The sequence below is a fragment of the Gekko japonicus genome, unplaced genomic scaffold (genome assembly GCF_001447785.1).
Source record: "Gekko japonicus isolate JY-2015 unplaced genomic scaffold, Gekko_japonicus_V1.1 scaffold3197, whole genome shotgun sequence".
In the NCBI taxonomy this organism is placed as follows: domain Eukaryota; kingdom Metazoa; phylum Chordata; class Lepidosauria; order Squamata; family Gekkonidae; genus Gekko; species Gekko japonicus.
Genome location: NW_015175460.1, coordinates 53,913 through 76,640, shown reverse-complemented (window position 1 = coordinate 76,640; position 22,728 = coordinate 53,913). Strand labels below are relative to the sequence as shown.

The 22,728-nt window shown below is 48.4% G+C and overlaps 1 protein-coding gene and 1 long non-coding RNA gene across 4 annotated transcripts in view; both read right to left on the bottom strand.

Moving 5' to 3' along the window:
• Positions 1 to 1,301: 1,301 nt before the first annotated feature.
• On the bottom strand, positions 1,302 to 15,967 carry KLHDC8B (kelch domain containing 8B; the record flags this gene model as incomplete). The annotated part of the gene is made up of 5 exons (XM_015425910.1): positions 1,302 to 2,608; positions 5,793 to 5,894; positions 6,483 to 6,707; positions 7,663 to 7,827; positions 15,709 to 15,967. Coding segments are annotated over 5 exons (948 nt in total), but the record flags the coding sequence as incomplete, so codon positions are not given.
• Positions 15,968 to 15,971: 4 nt separating this feature from the next.
• LOC107122776 overlaps positions 15,972 to 22,728 on the bottom strand; it is a 13,897-nt gene continuing 7,140 nt past the window's right edge. Inside the window, exons 2-5 of one of the 3 annotated variants that reach the window (XR_001482933.1) lie at positions 22,266 to 22,329; positions 21,654 to 21,880; positions 21,183 to 21,274; positions 15,972 to 16,273 (exon numbers count right to left, since the gene is read on the bottom strand). This is a non-coding gene — a long non-coding RNA (uncharacterized LOC107122776). The remainder of the gene's footprint in view (positions 16,274 to 21,182; positions 21,275 to 21,653; positions 21,881 to 22,265; positions 22,330 to 22,728) is intronic. The other 2 variants (XR_001482935.1, XR_001482934.1) reach the window with 2 other exon arrangements.

The following is a 22,728-nucleotide window of genomic DNA, read 5'->3' as shown; positions in this document are numbered from 1 at the left end:
TGGAGACACTGCGTTTTCCTCAATACAAACTGCATACACAGGTAAATGGGACCACAACCCACCCGAGCTCACAGGACTGTTGCAATCTAGAGAGTTGTCTGAATGCAAGCAATCGAGAACTGGCTCTCAGGGGACCAGATTAGACAGACTTGTTGTTAAAGAGTTGGGTTCCAAGTGCAGGTCCCCCACAATTGCACAGCAGCCGCAGGCAACGTTTTAAAAAAAATATAAAGGAAAGCCTGTTTGGGCTTGGAATGCCACCCTGGGGCTGGGAGGAAGGGCTCCTGAGTTAAGAACAGAAGAAGCACTCCATCTAGTCCAGGATCCTGTCCCACACAGTGGCCAACCAGTTCTACTAATTTTCCTGGGATGGATATTAAGCTCCCTCCCCAAGCTATTTTCAGGCACCAACACGGTGCTGGGTGGGAGGAGTTATTTCTCTGTTTCTGCTGCTCTGTGTGGAGTATTCTGTGCACATGGAGCATTAAAGATGGGGAAATTACCCCCCTCCAAGGATTGTTACAGCACAGGAAACCGGCTGGGGTGGGGGGAGGTAGGAGCCCTTCCTCCTCCAGTGGCAGCATTCCAGGCTCTCCTTTATTTTCAAAATGCCATTTCCCTCAGCTGCAGGGAACCCAACTCTTTTAAACACAAGCATGTCTCGTTTGGCCCTTGAACAGTGTCTGTGGGTCTACTGCTGAGAGACATAAACTGCCTCCCCCCTAACAGAAGGGCTCGGCTCCCCAAGAGAAAGGTCACATGGGAGCCAAAATCGGCATCCTCAGCCAAAGCATGAAGGCCTTTATCCAGGTGTCCTGGAAACTACCTGAGGAATAATTCCAGGACACTCACTGAGCCCGTCCCTTTTGGTGCCGCCCTTCTGCTGCACCCACTATTGCCTGCACCGTGGATAGTTCCACCATTCCCCCCCCCTTTTCTCCTACTGCCCAAAAACATCCCATGCTCCTAGCTTGTGGTTCTCATACTCCCACTGCCGTCTGAAGCAGCTTCTCTGGGGAGGCAGCACAGACATGTGATCAATCAATACTCCCCTACCCAGATGTCTTGGAAATGGCTAGAGCTCTGACTAACCCCCTATCTAATTCTTCTGCCTTTTGAGAAGGGTGGGATGGGTTCCTTGGTGATGGTTGGCATGCGTCGTCTCACTGAGCTGTGACAGGTCTTTGGTCACATCTGAATTCTGCAATAATTCCCCAAAAGTCGCATCTGATTATAAGTGCCGACAGGACAGAGAGGCTAGTCAGAGACCTGCAGCAGACCTCAAATGACAGAGCCCCCAATGTCCCTTCATAACCCAATACTGAGACACAGAAAAATAGGGAGGAAAAAATCCCACCGGTTTTATTGAGATGAGGTGCTACGTCACCTCCTAGGCACTGAGCTAGAGGGCACCTTACGTGCTACATGAGACACGGACCGGGTTAGGAACACACCACAAGGCGTCATGGCTACACCCAGCCTTAGAGTCAACTCTGCTGTGCAGCATAAGAGACAAACATAAAAATACTAGCAAGGACAGCTGAAAGCAGTAACCCTGGAGGACCTGCTCTGCTTGGATGGCACCTCCTTTCACACACCTTCCCCAGGGCCAGCTGAGGAAATCCCACTGCCCTTTAGCAAGCAAGGGTCAATTCACAGTCCAACGGGCATGGTGAGAATGCGGGCAGAGGGTCACACACGGTCCATCTCCCACGCTCGACTCCCACTCTTCAGGCCATCACTTATCCCTTTTCTGGCATCTTCAGAATGGTGCGTTAAATGTGAGTTGTTGTGAATATAGCACCATCAACGTACATGGCACTATACAGAACAGGAGAAGAGAGAGGGAAAGGGAAAGACTGTACCCCGGAGAGCGTACAATCTAAAATCCAATTGAAGGGGAGATAACAAAGAGATGGGAGTCAAATTCTGAGCTGGGTGACAAAATTACACAGCCAATTCTAACCTGAGAAGCACAGCTCTGCCCGCTTTCTTGAGACACCCGCTTGGGACTGTTTTGGAAGTCAAGACGGTCATGTGCAGTGAAGAAACCACAGCTGGGCGGCCAGGGTCTTCTGCACCGGTGCCGGAAGAGTCAGCTCCGTTGAGTTTACCGATCTCTAGCAGGCAAGAACAGCGATCTGCTGCTTGACCACCTGCCCTGCCTACAGAACACACTGTGCCCGTCTCCGAGATACTCTATGCTTTTGAGAAGATGAAATGTGTTATTTTGGAAAACAGCAAAAGGAAAAGGTCACTGCTGCAGGGGGGGGGCGCCCCGTCGGTGGCGAAGCGCACGCTCTCCTCCCCGCTCCCCTGTAATGCACATCCCATCACTGTCGTCAGGCACTTCAGCCCTCTTGGCTTGGCTCGTCTCGGCAGGAGGAACCCTTCCACCAGGGTGTGCTTCCTCAGACCCCATCCCGGAGGCACAGGGCCTCCACTGTGCTGCTGGGGCCCTGAGCCACCCCTCCGACCACAAACAGCAAGTTGGCAGCCTGCAGGCTAGAGCAGGAGCAGCGGCCGGTGGGCATGGAGGGCAGTGGTTCCCATTTCTTCTTTGCCAAGTTAAAGCTTTCCACGGAGCACAGAGGACTCGACTGGTTCCCTGCAAAGGAAGAGAAGAGATGGGCCCATGAACCAATCAGTAGTCACCTAGTCCTCTGCTCAAGTCATGGCTGAGGAACCAGGGAATGACAGCTATGGTAAGCAGAAGAGGATGGCGTGGTCCAGCCAGGTTCCAAGCCCATGCATCTCCTAACATGGGCTGCATGGCATGTGCCGCTGCACCAACCAGAGGTTTTATTTACAGGCTACTGTGATGCTCACAGAAGTCATGGACTAAGAGCTCAAATTCAAGTCAGAAACAAGGAAAAGCAGGTCCTTGGCAGGCTCCCCTCCCTCCTGACGGCTTGGCCAGCACCACAGTAGAGCTCTAGGCTAAGAGGATCTGCATGAAATCCAGCAGCCCCCCCCCCATGCCAAAAGCTGCAAGGCTGCACATTTCAAAGGGTTCCGTTATCCCATTCCAAAGGCAATCTTTTTGGGGGTTATGAATTTTCACTTTTACATGCTGTATTTTATGTTTGGATACTGCTAGATGTTTGGCTGTTTTTAAGAAAAAGGAAGCTGGATAGAGAGATTGGGTTTGGATGCCTTTTCTGATGAGAAAAGAAATCACTGGAGGCAATCCCCACCACCACATAACTAGATGTAACAAAGATATAACCTTCCAAGCACTCCAAAGTAGACATTTTCATTGTGGAAATGACAGGGAAAACTAGTCTGAATCTGGGGATGGGTGAGTCACTGACTTTCTTAGCAGGCGGTGTAGAAGAGAGGACTGTAACTTCAGTGCTTTTTTGTGTGTGTGTGTGTGCGTGCAGACGCATGGGGAGGGGAAAGATTCAGTGCGGAAAGAACCCAGAAAGCCATTCATAATAACCACAAAGAGATGAAGGCATCGTGCATTCTAGAGGCAGACAGGCATTGGCTAGCTGCTATGCATACTCAAGTCACAGGTGCATCTACATAAGATTAAAAATCGGCATTATTCATGCACACAGTAACTACCGTGTGGTTCTGCCATCAGCAGAGACTACAGCACATGACGCACTGTGTGGGGATGGCCAGAAACAAAAAATATCCACTGCCATCCCTGGCAGAAAAGTGGGGGGTTAGTCAGCATGAAGGCACTAAATGAGACAGACAGAATGTTCACTGGTGGTGGTGGTGGGAATCAAACCTCTCATTCACATGTCAAGACTGAGATCTGAAGTACTCTTCCCTTGAAGTAGCCCCCCGCCAGAATAAAGTGGGACTTAACTTCTGAATAGACTTGTTCTCCAACAGAACAATCCTCAGCAGGTCTCTTCAGTGGGGCTAGTCCCAGGGAAGTGCTCTTAAGAGTTGTACGGGCCTTGTGAAGAAAACAGTTCCCACCCCTATCCCGCCCAATGTCCTCTGGTTCTCTGAGACCCCTGTATTCATGTGTTTAAAGAACCATTGTAGCAAGTAGGATAGGGCTGTTGGGACACTGGCTGAAGAAACCCAGGTTCAAATCCTCACTGGGCCCTCAAGAGAGAGAGAAGAGAGATTGGATTTATACCCCACCCTTCACTACCCAAAGGAGTCTCAGAGTGGCTAACAAACTCCTTTCCCTTCCCCTCCCCACAACAGACACCCTGTGAGGTAGGTGGGGCTGAGAGAGCTCTTGACAGAAGCTGCTCTTTTTCAAGGACAGGTCTTGTCAGAACTACGGCTTGCCCAAGGTCATCCCGCCAGGTGCAAGTGGAGGAGTGGGGAATCAAACCCGGTTCTCCCAGATTAGAGTCTGCACATTTAACCACTACACCAAACTAAGTGTAGTGACATCCTCAGGCAAGCCACTAGCCACTTCCTCTAATTCCTCTCACCTTTCTTTAAGAATAGACTCTGCTCTCTTGACTGTAAGATAACCAAAAAGAATGCCACACTGTACAAAAACCACATTTCAAAGGAAAATCTCAAGGTCACTTAGCTGGAAGCATATAATAGCCATCACGCTAATTTCCCTCATTGTCTGACAGGAAGACTAAACTATAGGAAAAAGCATACATTTTTCTTTTCTTCCCTCAAGCTTAGCCCTACAATCCTCTATAAAGCTGTCTTTCACTCAAGATTAATTATCCTGAAGGAATTCCATAATTTGCTATCATAGGGTGCATGCTTCAAACTCCATTTTTCTCCACAAATAATTAAATAATGATTTCTCCTCCAGGCCCTATGCTCAGACACCGCCATGGATAGAAGCCCCACTCTGCCTCTAACCTTGCAATACTCTAATTGCAACCATGACAGAATGACTGAAGAGAAAGCATGGTGTAGTGGTTACCTGGTAGAGACCTGGGTTCAAATTTCCCTTTTCCCATGAGGGTCACTAAGTGACCTTGGCCTAGTCATTCTCTCTCAGCTTAACCTACCATCAGAGAAGAAGAGTTTGGATTTATACCCCGCCTTTCACTACCCGAAGGAATCTCAGATACAATCTCCTCTCCCTTCCTACAACAGACACCCTTTGAGGTAGGTGGGGCTGAGAGTGATCTCTCAAGAACTGCCCTTGAGAGAACAGCCCTGAAAGAACAGATTCAGGTGGGTGGCTGTGTTGGTCTGAAGCAACAGGAAAAAGTTTGAGTCCAGTGGCACCTTTAAGACCAACAAAATTAAACTTTGCTGGTCTTAAAGATGCCACTGGACTCAAACTTTGTTCTACCCTCAGAGGGATATTGTATGGACAAAACAGAAGGGACAACCACAGTGACAAAATAAAGACTTGACATTGAGGAAGTATTTTAATGCATGCCAATTCTGCATTAAAGTGGAACAAGATCTCCCACAGCAAGCAGTATTCTCAACTGAGATTTTAATGTCTAATGAGACTGCAGGGATAAGATTGTTTGCATTGGAAAGCAGTGGGTTTTCCCCTCCATGCACCCTGCTCCTCAGGCTGTTTCTCCCACAGCCTCAGTGCCCAGCTTAGAGAAAAACTATCCATAAAGATGGAATTGTAGGGTGGGAAACTGCAAATCAGAGAAAGCAATGGGGTAAAGAGGAACAGCTTTAAGGGGTGTCTCTGCAGGCCGGCGGCCACACTTATGAAGTAGGGTGATCTATTTTAAGGAATTACATTCTAGCTCATAACAGGCTCAAGACTTTTGACCTCTCACTCCCCACACACAATCACACCCAAGTTTTTGTGCACATTCATGTTCCCCACCCCGAAGCGCCCGATGGCCCTGATCTGCAACACTTACCGAGGCCGCCGGCTACCACCACACGCCCACCCAGGCCACCAGCCACAAAGTCAGCCCTCTTGTCCCTCATGCGGGTGGTCCGGCTCAGCCGACTCCAGGATCCTGGATGGGAAGGGGTTGGAGAGAGTCAACGTTAGCTTACAACAGAGGTAGAGAAACTAGATAGGCAGTGGGAAGAGAGGAGCGAGAACCCTGCGCACATTGGATGAGTCAAGGGCCCTGCATGGAAATCTTGGGGAGGGTATTGCCTTCCCTAAGACCGGAGAGGGGGGCTGTCTTATCAACGAAGGCAGGAAACGTTACTGGTTGGACGTCCACCTTTCCAGTTTGGTGTAGTGGTTAAGTGCGCGGACTCTAATCTGGGAGAACCAGGTTTGATTCCCCACTCCTCCACTTGCACCTGCTGGATGACCTTGGGCACGCCATAGTTCTGATAAGAGCTGTTCTTGAAAAAGAGCAGTTTCTGTCAAGAGCTCTCTCAGCCCCACCTACCTCACAGGGTGTCTGTTGTGGGGAGGGGAAGAGAAAGGAGTTTGTAAGCCGCTCTGAGACTCCCTTGGGTAGTGAACGGCGGGGTATAAATCCAATCTCCTCCTCCTCCTCCTCCTACTGAGGACAAACTTTAGCTGACCTCAGGACTGCCAACCTTCACCCCTCTCTTCTCGCTCACAGGTATAGGCTGCAGTTTACCTTCCTCCAAGTCAAACACTTCCACGGTGTTGACAAAGTGGGGCCGGGAATAGAAGTTGTGGGGGCCGGGCTGCTGCAGTCCTCCCAGGCTGAAGAAGCAGCCGTCAACCATGGCACAGCTGGCAAAGGCACGCCGGCTGGGCACACTGGGGTAGCGCGTCCAGCTCCTCATTTCCAGATCAAAGGCTTCCAAGGCTGTGACGGGCAGCTTCCCCTGCCTTCCTCCTGTGGAGAGAGAAGATTCCCAACATCCTGATTGGTAAACCCGTTCTCTGTGGGCTAGGAAGGCAACCGTGCAAGCTAGCCGAGGGTTCAGAGGCTAAGAAGGGGAAGGAGGTTGGTTTAGGCAACCAAACGTTGTGTTGGAAATCCAGAGCAACAAGATGCCTGGAGGGAAAAAAGACCTTGTGCACACAGCCATTAAATTAACTTTAGCTTCAGGTTTGTTTGTTTGTGAAGATCCATGCAAGGTCAAACGGAGGAGGATAACTCTAAACAAACCGAAAGCTCTTGACTTAGCTGGCCCATTATTTTTTGGATTAAAAGAGGCGTGAACCCCATCAGTGCTGTCGCCAGTGACAGATGGAGTTCACAGTTCCATTAAGAAACAAGGCCACCGGAGAATGACCCAAGAGTCAAGCGCAGTTGTGTAGCTGAAACACCCTGGAGCTCCTGGTTCATAAAACGCAGTGCCTGCTGACTCAGGATAATGACTTTTTCAATTAACCAAATCTAATTTTAGATTGTATAAACAGGTCCAAGATCGGTTGCAAATAGCGCCCCCACCCCCACCCCCAGTCATGCCAAGCCTTTAGGGCACTGTTTGAATAATCCTGCATGCTTGGCTGGCCCTGGATCATCACAGCTTGGCTTGATTAGGGATCGTGGTTCTTTGTTCATCTTTCTTTAATTCATCTCTCTCCCCTCCCCCATTCAGCCTTTACTCCCCCCCCCCACCCCCAGCTTCACTTAAGATTGTACTGCCTCTGTATATAAACTTTGTCATTCCCACACTGTCGGTAACATCGTGCACACTCTTGTGGGCAGAGAATAAACAGCTCCATCCCAGCAGGCAGCGTTGTCATGGGCACTGGGTGACAGGAAGTTCCTAGGCGGGACATTGCTTTCAGAACTGCACAGATGCCAGCGAGCACATCCTGCCCTAGGACACTGTCCTTACCCATCACGTAGATCTTGTTTCCATGCAAGAAAGTGGAGGCCCCGTAGCAGGGCGTGGGCATAGAGGGCAGGGACAGCCAGTGATCCTTCGTCGGCTCGTACAACCGCACCAGCGCTTGAGGAGATGTGTCTGAGCCCATCCCACCTAAGGCGTAAACTGCACCATCTGGAAGAGAGGAGGAGACAGTCAAGGGGATGGGCACAGAGTGGGGGGGGAGAGAGAGAACACAAGCAGTTTGCACGTGCCTGCTACCAGATGAAGTCACAAAAATAGTCATTGCCAAGAGCAATCAGGGTAGCCTAATATGCTGCCTCTGACAGCTGTCAACCCTGGACCCAAACTGAAAAGAAATAAGAAAAATCACAGGCACTTAAGATTCAAAATCTGGGAAAGCAGGATTCAGGATCATCCAAGCCTTAAACCAAGGGCATCAACGTAAGTCGGCGTAGGTGGGGGTGGAAAAGGCTTCTAAGATCCTATAGTTGCTCCGGTGAGTCTGAGGGAACTCTCCCATGTAAATTATTGAACCATTTTTAGGGCTGGGAAGTCCCATCCGTGGATTCTGCGTAATCTGTGTAATCCACCTTGACTCCAAGTGAGAATCCACCTGTATAATCCACCTTGAGTCCAAGTGAGAATCCACCTGTGTAATCCACCTTGAGTCCAAGTGAGAAAGGTGGACGATAACGTAGTAGCCCTTCATTGGCAAAGGAATGTAGCCACTCACGACTGGTATCTCATGTCACTGCAATCAGTGTTCCCTCTAAGCTGAGTTAGTATGATCTAGCCTCCAGCTCACCCATTTTTTGTCTTAGCTCAGGAAGGATGGCTCCCGAGCAAACTAATTTATGCAGGAGCCAAATCGCTCACTCACAATTTTAATGCCAGTAGCTCACAAAGTAGAATTTTTGCTCACAAGACTCCACAGCTTAGAGGGAGTGTTGACTGCAATATAAACACATGAAAACTGCCCTATACTGAACCAGATCTGTGGTCCATCAAAGTCAGTATTGTCTACTCAGACTGGCAGTGGCTCTCCAGGGTCTCAGGTAGGGGTCTCTCACATCCCTTCCCACCTGATCCTTTTAACTGGAGATGCTGGAGATTGAGCCTGGGACCTTCTGCATGTCAAGCAGAGGCTCTGCCAGTGAGCCACAGCCCCTCCCCATATGTTATATTTGTGTATAGATCAGCTGTTTCTGAACTGTGGCTCAGGATTCAGAAGTGGGTCATGTGGCCAGGCGAGAGAAGGTGAAAGAGAAAAGGTGGGGAAAAAATGGCGATCTGGGAGAGGACGATCTGGGTCCTCGATAGCAAAATTTGCACTGGCATCTCCAGAATGTATTTAATGGCTATGAAATAATGCCTGTTGCTCAATAATATGGTATAGTTATACATGCTAAAAATGAAAAGAAAACATAAAACTCATTCCATACTAAGTGATATGGAATTCTAACATTTTATTTTGGGGAAAGGAAAGTAAGAAGAGGGCCCCTATCCTGATTCTACCTTCTTAGGCTATGACCCTCCAAGAGGAAAGAAGGGATCGGGGGGGGGGGGGGCTAGCGTTCACTTGCAGGGAATCCTAGCCCCCCTTCCCAGTGAGGCAACAGCTGGACTTCATATGCTGCCACCACCCCCAACTCCTCCCCAGTGGTCCAGCTCATTGAAAATGGGGTGTATGGACTATCTCCCTCCTCCTAGGCCCAACTAAATCCCTGAGCTGGACTAGGGATTTGTGAGCCAACTGCCAGGCTTGTAAATTACCTATGCACAATCTGAGATCTTTAGAAGGGAAGAAAGATCTTTATTTAAGTAGAAAACATTCCTACCAATTAAGAACACAGAGGCCCGGGAATAGATATAGATCTATCAGAACAACAGTGCAAGTGTTATCAGAAACTAAGAAAAGTACAAGAAGGGGAAAAAGGAGGATCCGGGTAACTACCACCAACCTGTCAGCTTGACGTCTATACCTGGGAAATGGTGGGCGAAAAGCAGAAGCCTCAGGGAGCTTTCGAGTGGGGAGGGGGTTTAAACCGGAAGTGGATTGACACCGGAGGAACGATCACACAGGAGGGGGGAAATGTGGCTTTAAACGGGAGAGCTGAGAAAACACCACTTTGGGACCTGGTAACAAAATACTCCGGGTTAAAGCGGTTTTGAGCCGGAAACCAACAGAGGCAGATGTTGACTGTGTGATAGTGCAGATAAAATCCGTTGCTGAAGCATGACGAACCAGATCAAACGGCGTGTCTGAATGCACCCTTAGAGCGATTCCTCAGTGGAACAGGCTTCCTTGGGAAGTGGTAGGTTCTCCTTCTTTGGAGGTTTTCAAACAGAGGCTAGATGGCCATCTGACAGCAATGTGGATTCTATGAACTTAGGCAGATCATGAGAGGGAGGGCAGGAAGGGTTGCCTCAGTGCTTAGTTCTTGTGGCCCTTTTTTACACACCCAGGGAAATGCTACTTTGGGGTCAGGAAGCAATCCTGAAGGTTTTTTGCATGACAAAAAGATGAGCAGTTACTTCTGATAATGGCTCAACTTTAGGGTGCGTGTGTAGGGCAAGCCATCTGGAAGCGCTCTCAGGAGGGGAAACCATGTTAGTTCCCCTGGCCTGTTGTTCTACCTTCTTGCACCACCTTTATACTCTCAAGATGGTTCTCAGCCAAGCTTGTTTCCTACCACCATTTCGATGCAGTGTCTTGTGCCAAGGAGACAGAGAAGGGTTTTTGATTTCCAGCTGCTGTTTGCTATGGTTCTTTAAGCAGCTAAGTAAACTCTGTAACACCCACATGTGTCATTCAGGTCACATATTAAGCGAGAAAGGATGTTTTATGAGGGGGGTTTACTTCTTTGACTGCAGTGTTACATTCTTTGTGTATGTTAAATAATAAGCCTAACCCCTTGGGTTACGTAAACCTGCGTGTTCTGAATGAGGCTGGGTGAGGAATTCCACTAGTTCCATCCCACTTCACAGCCTGGTGCCTTCGCCCTTTTGGCTGAACTAGGAACAAAGAGCCCTTGAGACAAGACAAGAGGAGCGAAGGGGGGGTGGTTTAAAGATCGAAAGCTGGCTGAGTTATTATTCAGTAATACGGTCAAGAAGTATTAGCAAAACAGTCTCTTCTTCACAGATATTACGAGTCCCTACTGTTCAATAATCCAGTAGGCAACCGGCTGACAGTGTTTCGGGATGGATTTATCCCAGTGGTAAAGCTGGAGGAACTAGCCCCTCAGTTAATTCCATTTATCAAGTCACCCCTGGGGTGCCAGCAGAAGGAAAACGGTCAGGGTGCACTAAAGGCTGTTAGGGATGTAACGTCTCCCTGTTAGCCACACCAGCCTTGAACATGGCCACATTTCCCCGTTTTCTATCTGCACCTACAACAGGTGTCTTATTCCCCATGCTGGCTGACATCTTGTCCCCCCCCACCCACAAACACTTCGAAATAAATGCCACCCCCCCAGTCTTACTGCCATCTGACAGGTCCCCCAGTACCTGTCATTCCAGATGTGGCACCCACCCCTCCCTCTGCAACATACTCCACAATGAACAACACAGGGATCCTAGGCAATCACATCTAATTATACTCGCCGCATTGTATCCCTGGAGATGCCATGGCAACCCAGCCACGCTGCCAAGTTTGGTTTCCAGCACAGCCTGCCCACTGCTCTGCAAACTGCAAGTGGGGACTCTAAGGCCTCCCTCCCCCAAGGTGGAACGAAGGGGGGGGGGCGCTGTCGCAACAGCAGTTCTGTAGGGACGCTACCCCTTGGCCCGCGGGCAGCCTCTCTCTTCCAGCATCCCTCTGGTTCACTGTCGTGCCCGGCTGGCAAAACCCAGCAGCCACTGGGAGATGTGGTATCAGGACCATTGTCCAACATAGTAGCTCAGAAGCACAAAGGACTTGTTGCCCAGTCCTAATAGCCTTATATTTTAGCCTTCTCGCTCCAACCACGCCAGGGGAAACCGCTCCGAGCTCTCAGTGCCCTCCACTGCCACCACGTGAGCCCACAGCGCTCTGCAAAAACTCCCCTTATTTCCAGAGCAGCTTAGATAACCAGGCAGCAATACAAAAGCTCGAGCAACTTATTATCAGCAATTAGCATAACAAAGAGAAAATCGGATCCAGGTATGTAAAGAATATCTTTCCCAAAGTGTACTGAAAGATCACTTCAGTCAACATTAAGGGCTCTTCCAGTGCAATTAAATACTGGATAATTAAGGTGAATGGGGAAATGAAACCAATAAATTATTTACTGCTGCTTTGTAGTGGCCAATTCACCTACGTGTAACCTCCCCCCTGGGACACTCTACACAGGCAGCTGTAATATTTATTCTACAGACTGTGGAATGTGAAACAAGACTGCCATGACTAAACAAGGTAAAAATCCACACACACACCATTCCTCCCACTCCCCATTCTATTATCCCTGCCAAGTCCTTCTGCTCCTCATTGGAGCTATGCTTCCTACCCAAATTAATGTTCTCTTTTTCTATAGGCTGAATTGCCTGGAACTGTTAACACAGCCAACCCTCAACAATGGCAAAGTGCAGTGGATTATAAATAAATTTAAAAAACAGTGGCCATTTCAGATTGCGGCTGCTGTATTTTTGAATTATGAACGTCTTTGCTGGTAGGATCTACAGATATGGACTGTCTGGTTGCAGTGTAAAAATTATTGAACAGAGGACGAAGAAAATCAATGTCTCTATCCACGCAGAAAAGCCTCAGATCAATAGCAGGGCAATTGCTTTGCATGTATTAAGGCCCAGGGTCAATGGTCAACATCTCCAGTTTAAAATTTCTTGGGTGTGGGGGTTGCTCCCATTTTCATTTATGGGGTTTTTTTTTTGTAACTCTGTGTGTGTGTGCCTGGGCACACTTGTGGGTCTGGAAGTCATGGTTGACTTCTGGCAACCCCTAGTGAGGCTAGGACACTTCAGAGAGGTTGCTTGCTACAGCCTGCCTCTACATCCCAGCCCTGGTATTCCTTGGAGGTCGCCCTTCCAAGTACTTGCCAGGGTCGGCCGTGCTTAGCTTCCGAGATCTTGTGAGACTGGGCTTGCCTGGGCTATCCAGGACGGGGCCTCATTTACGTTTTTAATTTGGATTAATTGGTACTCTATCATTAAGAGCTGGGTAAAATTTAAAGTCAGTTTGTGTGACTACCCTTAGTTATTTACCTACATTTTTTATCCTGTCCTTCGGTGTAGTGGTCAGAATATTAGACTAGGATGTTTGAGCCCCTGTTCTACCATGGAAGCTTGCTGGGTGACTTTGGTCCAGCCCAGCCACACTCTCTCTCAGCCTAACCTACCTCACAAGGTTGTTGTGAGGTAAGAATGGAAGAGGGGGAAATGGTGTAACCTGCTTTGGATCCTCATGCAGAAAAAAAGGTGGGATAAAGGACGTAAATAAAATAGAATAACATTTCTTGTCTGTTTAACCTCACAATAACCTTGTGAGGTAGGTTAGGCTGAGACAGAGTGACTGACCTGAGGCGCAGGCAGAGCACTCTGTGGAATGGCTCTTCGACTGTGAAGGGTGCTTGGCCAACCTCGCTCTAAATGACATGCCAAGAGTCAACACACAAAATGAGAAAACCTGAACCAGAGAAAAAACAACTTTCATTTTGCTTTCTCTTAAAATGACTGTGAATATAGGCTGGAAAACATCCCTGCTGGAGATTTCTCCAGGAGTCCCCCACACACACACACCTTCCCCAAGCCAAAGTGTGCGTATGTATCTGCGAAATGAGAGAGACGGACAGTGAAAAGGATTCCCAGGAACAGGGACTTGGGTTTGGTTTCCAGCATAACTCCTCACCCTGCCTCAGAAGGTGGAAGGGCCCACGTGATTCATTTACAGACTTTCGTGCCCAGGAGTACACACAGCCCTGAATTAAGACAGCTCCCTCCTTCAGTGCTAGCTGGGCACTCAGACAGTCAGAATCACCTTTAAGTAAATGCATTTGACTTCCCGACCAGATCTCACGCTTTTACTCTGGGGCGAAAGCTGCCACTATTTTCCCCATGCAGAAACCAAGGTACACCTGCTGTGATTCCAAATGCAATTAAATGGGGTCTGAGCCACCCTTGCTGTCTTGCGGGCAATTACACATTTGTGTGAAAAGGAGACATTCAGAGCTCCTTGGCCCTGAGCCTAACCTACCTTACAGGGTTGTTGTGAGGATAAGAGGAAGAAAACCATGAAGAAAGTGCAGGGCAGAATTGTGGTAAGTATTGATTTTAAGTTTAATGAAACTGCATTTTGTTTTTTAAAAAAATAAGAGAAATAATATGATATTTTAGCCAAGCTTACAAAAGCGTCAGCCGATTACAGTGGGAAGGGGCTGTGGCTCAGTGACAGAGCATTGTCTGTTTGGCATGCAGAAGGTTCCAGGTTCAACCCTCAACGTCCCCAGCTTAAAAAAAAAGGGAAAAAAAAGGATCAGGTGGTCAGTGATGTGAAAGACCTCACTCAGCCTTCGACTCTGGAAAGCTACTGTCAGTCAGAGTAGTCAATACTGACCTTGACAGTACGAAGGCCTGTATGAGGCACCTTCATGCGCTCATGTGAATAATGCAGTAAGATCAGATTCTAATCGCAAAATAAAGAGAAAGATTTTACAAATCTAATTCCTTTCATTACTACCCAAAGTATTACCAATTGGCCACTACGTTTAATGCAATGAATTTCTAAAAAACCAGGCGGATTGATGTTTACATTCAGATTTTCAAAGATCAAATTATTAGCCCTTTATGCTCTATCAGATAAGGCTTTTGAATCTGCTCCCAATGGAATGAATCACTGTAGTTAAAAAAAGAAAAAATGAGATGGAGGGAGGGAGTGAAGCCTAGAATTCAAAGACTGTAGCAGAGAGTAGATAGGAACAACATATCAGAAATGGAGATCAGATACTCTGAAAGTGTGTCACACTTTCTGCAACAATTTATTATCAGCAAAAAACCAGCTCTGCCAACTGCAAGAGCCAATAGCATATTACTGGTGCAGGTTGATGTCTTCCCAGGTACTATGGCAGAGCCCTACAGAAAACGCCTACGTGCCAGCTTGCTCAGGCATACTTTTGTGACTTTACTTGTGGTCTAAAAAGGAATACAAAACAAGCCCAAAACAAACCATACCACAGCGTTTGCAAAGCAACTTCAATGCACCACAGGTGATTAGGCAAATGGCTACTTACCTTTTTAAGCCCAATAGATAGATTTAGAGTAATTCTGCAGCGGTTTACATTAGAACCCAAATCTTAGGTACAAGTTAAACACGATGCTGGAGGAGCAAGAAGAACGTACCCAATGTAGCACTGCACATGTCCATATTGCACATTGTTCAACCAGCCTGTTTGTACATCAGGGGATCCACAGCTCAGGAAGGTGCAATGCTGATGCGGTAACGGGCATACCAATGCCACATGGGCAAATTTTCTTGCTTGATTCCCACATTAAAAATCACCTTCTTTAAAAGAAGTACTTAAGAGAAGTACTGCCTTTCCTCTGAGGAATTCAGTGCAGCACATGTGGGGTTTTCCTCCCTCCTCTCCAATTTTATCCCTACAACAACTGTGAGAGCGCGTGACTGTCCCGAGGTCGCCTAGCAAACTTCATGGCAGAGTGGAGATTTGAACCTGGTCTTTCTGTTTGGGGGTTGCAATTAATTTTTTTATTTTTTAATCTCTACACCACATGAGTTCTCTGTAGGAATATCAACCATTCTCCCTAAAACACTGCGGGATTCTAACCCAACATCACTGTAAACTGTGGTGGGAAATGCTGTTAAGTTGTAGCCAACTTACAGTGAGCCCTTAAAGAGTTTCCAAGGCAAGAGACGAACGGAGGTGGTTTGCCATTGCCGGACTCTGTGTAGCAGCCCCGGATTTCCTTTGTGGTCTCCCACCCAAATACTAAGCAGGGCTGACTCTCCTTAGCTTCTGGGAGCTGACGAGAACAGGCTAGACTGGCCCCTCCAGGTCAGGGCCGCTGCAGACTACTTGTGGAGCAGATCCCCACCTGCCTTACCTTTCTCGACCACAGAGATGCCCATGGAAGCCTGCGCAAGGTCCGCTTTCTTCTCCCACTTGCCTTCGTCCACGTTGTAGACCTCAACTGACGCCAGAGGGCTCTGCGTAGAGTCCACCCCTCCGACCACCATCAGTTGCTTGCCCAGCATCGCTGCGGCTGCCCCTGCCCGAGGCGTAGGCATAGGCGGCAGTGAAAGCCACTTCCGGGAAACGATATCCAACATTTCCACAGTGTCCAGGGGAAACGCCTGCTGACTGCAGCCCCACATCTACGAGGCATGGGTGGAAAGGGAAGCCGATAAAACTGCCGGGAAAGTCCAGGGTGCGCTGAAGGAGCCGGTGAGTAGTGCCAAGATGCCTGAGGGATGCTGGTTTCACCATGAAAGGAACCATTCCTACCCAGAATGCCTAGGGCTGTCTTGAAGGTCTCTCTGGACACCCCGGCCAGGCCTCAAATGTGGGGAATTCAGCAGCAAACACTGGCCAGTTTTGGGCAAGCAGGGCTCTCACAGAAAGCCCTCTTCCAGCTTGCGCCTCTCAGGTATTTGTACTGATGACAGGTCCTGTGGCAGGGAAGGGGCAGGGAAGAGAGAAAAAGAGAGTGGAAGGAGGGAATAATGTTACTTGCAACTGCCATGAGAGTAATTTTAAGGGATTTGGCTGCAGAGAACAACAGGCCACGCTGGATTACAGGAAGCCTCCTAAATTGCCCACCAGACCTCGTACTGCCCTTTAAGTTCAGGCAACGATCCCAGATCCATCAGCTGGAAAAGGCTTCAGGCAGCCTGGGCTTCAGACTAGAACTAACCACATTCGGCACTAACTCTGCACGTTACATAGCTTACAGCTGGAAAACACAGCCTGCGTCTGGCCCACCGAGGCCTTTCCCACAGAACCTGCCCTCCCATGACTGGCCCAGCACTGATAAAGGCAAGTATCAGGCACAGGCTGGATCCGATCAAGGCCAACATCTTATTTCTGAGGTCAACCAAGTGCCCTAGAAAGTCCACAAGCAGAGGGACCCCCGAGGCCAAAGCCATATTTGTACCTTGTCAAATGGCATTCAGAGGTATACTGCCTCTGGATGTGGAGGTTCCATCTACCTATCAGGCTAAGAGCCGTTTAAAGGACCCACCCGCCTGGAATGGGTCTGATTCCCTTTTAAAGCTACATGAACCAGTGACAGCGTTTATTTATTTAGAAGATGTATATGCTGCCTCCCCAGGCGGCTGCATCCAGTGGCAGTGAGTTCCATTAAGTTAATGATGCATCACAGAGGGGGGAAATACAGGCACGGGCCCTCCAAAAAGACTGCGCAGTGAAAAATTTGTTTCCAGCTCACTGCTGCTGTTTACCCCAAGATCAGGTAACATAAGCCAGTTACTATATTCTTCAACTTTGTGTATAGACAAAAGGTGGTTAAACTGGATGCTTAAAAGGGCACAGCCCCACTGCAAAGAAATCCAGGCTGCCTTACACAGTCAGACCCTTGGTCTACCAGGATCTGTATTGTCTTTTCTGACCAGCAGTGTCTCTTGGGTACAATCCTTCCCCTCACCTCCTCCCTGACCGTTTTAACTGGAGATGCTGGGCCCTTGTGCACACCAAGCAGATGTTCTACCACTGAGCTGCAGTCCCTCCAAGTAGAATGATCTAAGGGGCGAGGGGAGATGGAATTGGGACTAAAGAGCTGCTTTAAGAGCAGCAGTCAAGTTAAGCCAACCTACCAACTCTAGAAAACAATGCCAACTGCTGGTACCCTGGGTCAGCACTGCCCTGCACCAGGATGGCCTTTGTCAGAAAAACCACAGACACCTCAATGGGACCCAACAGGCCTGCAAGGAAGAAAGGCAAAACATCCCGGAGGGAGATGGTCCAAGTGACTGTGAACGATGCCTGACGGGAGAAAAACCACTCCGAATCACCTTTCCTGCCAAGCTTCAACAACAAGGAAGCCCAGCAGACGATGCAGTAAGAGTCAGGAGGAGGCCAGGCCAGCCCTGGGTCCCTGCTCCCTTCCCACAGACTCTGCACTTGCTCAACAGTGGCCTGGAAAGGCAACCTCAGTGAAACCTGGGCCACATCCACATGTGGTTAGATACTGCACTATTACATCATAGTTATTCACCCCTGGATTTTCTTGTGTGGGCAAGACAATCCCAGAGCTTAATAACTGTGATAGTGCAATATCCAGCAATGCGTGCCTACAGCTCCGTTAATTAGCTATGTGCCAAGAGAGCACTCCCCCTCCAGATACTGTCACAAGCAGATATACAGCTCTCTTCAGCCAGAATTAAACCATCCTCCTTGCCTTTGCTTTCCTCTCTTCGGAATGAATTAGCATGTACATGTTAAAAACCTGATAGCTATAGCACCAGATATGACTTGCAGGTGTGAAAACAGTCTCCAAAAACCACTTGGGAGAGTTTTCATACCTAAACAACAAAAAGCAATTCACACACCCAATTTCATCCCTGGCGACTATGAGGCTACTGACTGGTATATACATGCATGTGTGAATCAACTCTTGGCACCAAAACACTTATGACTTCTATTTTTTTTTTTTACGTAAACTGTATATGTGCACAGCCCAGATTAAGATTTATGGATATGTGGAAAGGAAAGAAGGGGGTTTAACCATTCCAGCTCTACTAACCAAAGGCTGCCTGCACTATTAGGAAACAGGTGTGTCTTTTAATGTGTCTTGTTTTTTCCTAACACAGCACAAGAAATGTCGTTTCAATCAGTGAAGCCAAGTAGGACTTGAAGGGTTAAACCCAGGGAACTACAAAAAAGCAGAGTGCTCAAAGGCTTTAACGCAGCCCACCAAAAAGCAGCAGTGTGCTCAAAGGCTTTAATGCAGCAGAGCTTGGGGCTAGTTGCGACAACAGACTTACAAAGTTACATGGAGTCTGCAGTCAGTTCTAAAACTAAAAAGCAACTTTTATTAAAGGAAATACATGCTGAAACGTGCAGGTAAAAGACAGATCTAGATTACCTATTCTAACTAAATAGTGTTGGATGCTGGATGCACGTCCAGCCTCTACGGTGCAAGACGAGAGATCATGCACCCTCTTTTGTGTGTGTGTGAGAGAGAAGCGTGAGGGAATGGAAACAGAGGAAACTGCCCTTAAGAGCAGCACCACCCTATTTCAAAGGAAAGGGTGCTCTATGTGTCCTGATCTCTCTATCCGTCTAAACTCTTTGGTGCCATCTTCTCAAGTCTGAGACAGGAGACAGCGCAAAGTCCTCCACTTCTAACAAAACCCTCCCCACTTCTTGTGAAGCCCAGATTCAAACTGCAACTGCAGCTGGACACAATTTACCCTTTTACAGATCGACAGTGATCAGTGATCGTTGTTACCTGTTTTAGACCTGAGTCCTACCCTGGCTAGGCAAAGAAATGGACCCAAGAGGAAGACCAAGGCTTTGTTGCATAAGGGCTTGTCTCTTTACTTCCAAGGATTTAACATTTGCATGTAGGGTTACCGACTTTCTTTACCAGCCCCCAGCTGCTGTGCCTTTAACAATACTGCATGATGTGCGGATGCGGACACTAGCAGGTCAGATGACCTGTGCATTCTTTCAATACTGTGAGCAGCTGATCTGCGTGCACCAACTTTCTATCAGCGCCTCCGGAGTAGGCCGGCCCACTTCCCTCACGCAGAGCAGGATAAAGGCTCACTGTAGCCCCTTCGCTGAATGGATTACTGAGGCCCAAGCAAAGCTGACTTCCAAGTCACTGATTATGAAATCAGGATGAAAAGAACAGAGAGCTACAGCTGCTGCTGCCTTTGAGGTTCAGGGAGGAAAGCGAAGCAGGTGTTTAGCCAGCTCACCTGCCTTACATGGGGCCACCAGTCCGTCTAAGAGACCCGGCCCCTTCTCCCTCTGCTCTGTGCTCCACCTGGAGCTTTTAATTTGGAGCTGGCCCTCCGAGTATAATAAATCCGCTTTAAATCTTGTCAGCGGCCAGGCCTCTACAGCTCATTTATCTTCCCCCTCGCAAAATTAGAAGCTTTAGTAGTTTAATAGCCGAGAGCTGCATAATTTAGTAATGAACGCATGAAATATTGATAAGAAGGTCCCCAGATCAGGAATAGCTTTTGGCTCTGCAGGAGGCCTTTCAACACTCTTAGGAAGAGACAGAGGGGGAAAATGTACCTTTTATGCCATGCTCAGCACCCAGGGGGAATTCGATAGCTGCAGGCTGAGAGTTGCAGAAAAAGCAGGAGTTTTATCTGCAGGCAACGTTAATGCTCCTACAGCATTTACGCAGCGGATGGCGCTCGACACTGGAACTACCTGCAGTTTGGGTTTAAAGTTGTGCCAGGGTCGTGGCACGTCGTTTGTGAGGATTAGAGCTTGGCAGGTCCTACAGCAAGAGGGCCACAGAAACCAGGAGGCTGGAAAGGTTTAGCTAAAAGGTCAAAGGCCTCTAGGGAACAGAGGGTCAAGATTGTAGCTCACCGTTTACAGAGCATACCCCGGCACATTCTGCAGAAGCCAGGGTTGCTTCTTGCTCCAAGGATGGCATGCATTCTCAGTCCAAATAAGGAGGCAAGTAAAGTGTGGTGAGTGGAAGGATTTATTTTTACAAAAAATAGGAAATGCAGTGAGGAAGGCTAAAGCTGCCCTTCTTTTGTTCCTGTTGGTTGAAGCTCTCTTTTTGGGGGGGCTTCTCCTTTCTGTATTGGTGTTCTCCAATACTAAAATGAGCCAGGCAAGAAGAAAAATGTTTCACACGATGGTGCGTTATAGTAAGACAGCTGTATTGAGGTCAGTGTTGTCTACTCTGACTGGCAGTCACTCTCCAGAGTCTCAGGATGGAGGGCTAAGTGTGGTATTGTGGTTAAGAGCGGCGGACTCTAATCTGGAGAACCAGGTTTGATTCCCCATTCCTCTATAGGCAGCCAGCTGGGTGACCTTGGGTCAGTCACAGTTCCCTCAGAGCTCTCTCAGCCCCACCTAACTCACAGGGTGTCCGTGGTGGGGAGAGGAAGGGAAGGCGACTGTAGGCCACTCTGAGACTCCCGAGAGAATAAGCAGGGTATAAATACAGCTCTTCTTCTTCTCCTTTTACATAGCCTATTATCTGATCCATTTTTAGCTAGAGATGCTGGAGATCGAAACTGGGGCCTTCCGTGTGCAAAGGCCCCTCCCAAAGGGCCATGGCTCAGTGGTAGAGCTTCTGCTTTGCATGCAGACGGTCCTAGGTTCAATCCCTGGCATCTCCAATTAAAAAGACCAGGTAGTAGGTGATGGGAAAGACCTTTACCTGAGACCCTGGGGAGCTGCTGCCAGTCAGAGTAGGCAATACTGACCTTGTGCCCATCATGTCTAGTCTGGCCCTGTTTCTATACAACTGTATAAAGAATAAGAACATAAACGTTTAAAGGATGGGAAGTAGGATTTGCATTGAAAGTATCATGCAGAAGATTCTGATCAACCAAAAAGACCAGAGGCGCTTACCTGGATAATGAGCTTGATCAAGCTGGAAGCGATGCATAGTCAAAGAGGTCAGAGCCCTCCAAGAAAAAATGGCTGCATGCTGTGATGTTATCCTGTTAAGCAAAAATAAAAGTAAAATAAACAAGGACTTTAAAAAAAGAAACTATCATGAGGAAACTGATCCTTTGGAAGCCAGTTCTGGTGCGGGAAGGAGGTGGGAAAGAACAGGCCAGTGGCGCAGACCATGATTTGCACGTATAAAGTCGGGAGGAAAAGGTTTCAAGAAATGGAGCCCAACAGCAGGATTCTGTTCCCCTCACCTGTGTAGGCCCCCCCCAATCACATCCAGTTTGACAGAGGAACAGCTCAGCTGGGGTCCATAATTTGCATGCATTGAGTCTACTACTGAGCTATCCCTCCCTCTCCCTGCTCGTGTATCATTTGCTCCTGAGGGGGGAAAGGGCGGCGGGGGGGGGACTGTTTTGGACACACCTCAGTATTCTGAGTCAGTATAACCGTAATGGCTAAGAGCTGTGACCCAAGAAGCGGTCCCATTCAAACTTCTGCCACAAAGTGGTCCTGGGCCAGTCCCTCACATTGCCTCCGGCAACTGCAATACGGGGAATCTACTAGCCTAACTCGCCAGGCTGTTGTGAGGATCGGAACACAACGCAGGTGCGGGGCTCGGAATGCTGAGCATGCTGTACGATTGCCAAGTCCTGAAATGAAACATTTGGAGGGAAGAGATTCACACACCCTTTGAACACTCACAACGTTTCTGCCAAGAATTCATATTTGATGCTGCCTACCTCGCTGAGAAGGGCTATGCCGGCGCTTGGCTCAAGGTCAAACAGCCTTTAAGTGACTTAGTAGCAGAACTGCAGCCTCTGCCGCACAGATGCCCGGGAGTTCCCAGCCCTGCAATCCAGCCCCATGAGGTCCTTCAGCCTGCATCGATCTTCAGCCCGCTTTGATTGCCCCCTCCGTGCACTGTTGCCAGAGCAGAGCCAAATGTCTATGCATGCACGGGTCTGGACAAAGTACCCAACCACCATTCCCTTGATCTAATGCAGAGGTTTCGACCGCATTGCTAGAATTGCTTACTCAGCATTCCCTGGCACCAGCTGCCCTGCAGTCCGACGCAAGCAGCCAAGAGTTTGAAATTGGTCTGTGATTAAAGAAAAACAAATAAATATAAAAATGCAGCAGGGCTCTCAGGAGGAAGAGCTGTGGGCAACTTAATGCGGCTGCTGCCACCTCGGCTGTCTCATCCCTTCGACACAGACAGGAAGATTCAGTCCTAAGCCGAGAGAAAATTCCTTTTTTATTAACTTGAGCCTGGTAAGCCGGACTTGATTTGAAGGCTCAGGTTGACAACAGGTAAAGGAAGGTCAGAGAGCTGCTTCTAGTCCGAGGGACACACACAAAAGGAAAGATCTGTGCCTGGCACCCAGAAGGACTCGGCTAAGTTATGCAGACTTAAGTCAAAACTGCCTAATGTATTCTGCTGCCATGATCTGGGCTACCAACAAATGTGGGATTTTATTTACTAGGAACATTTATTTCC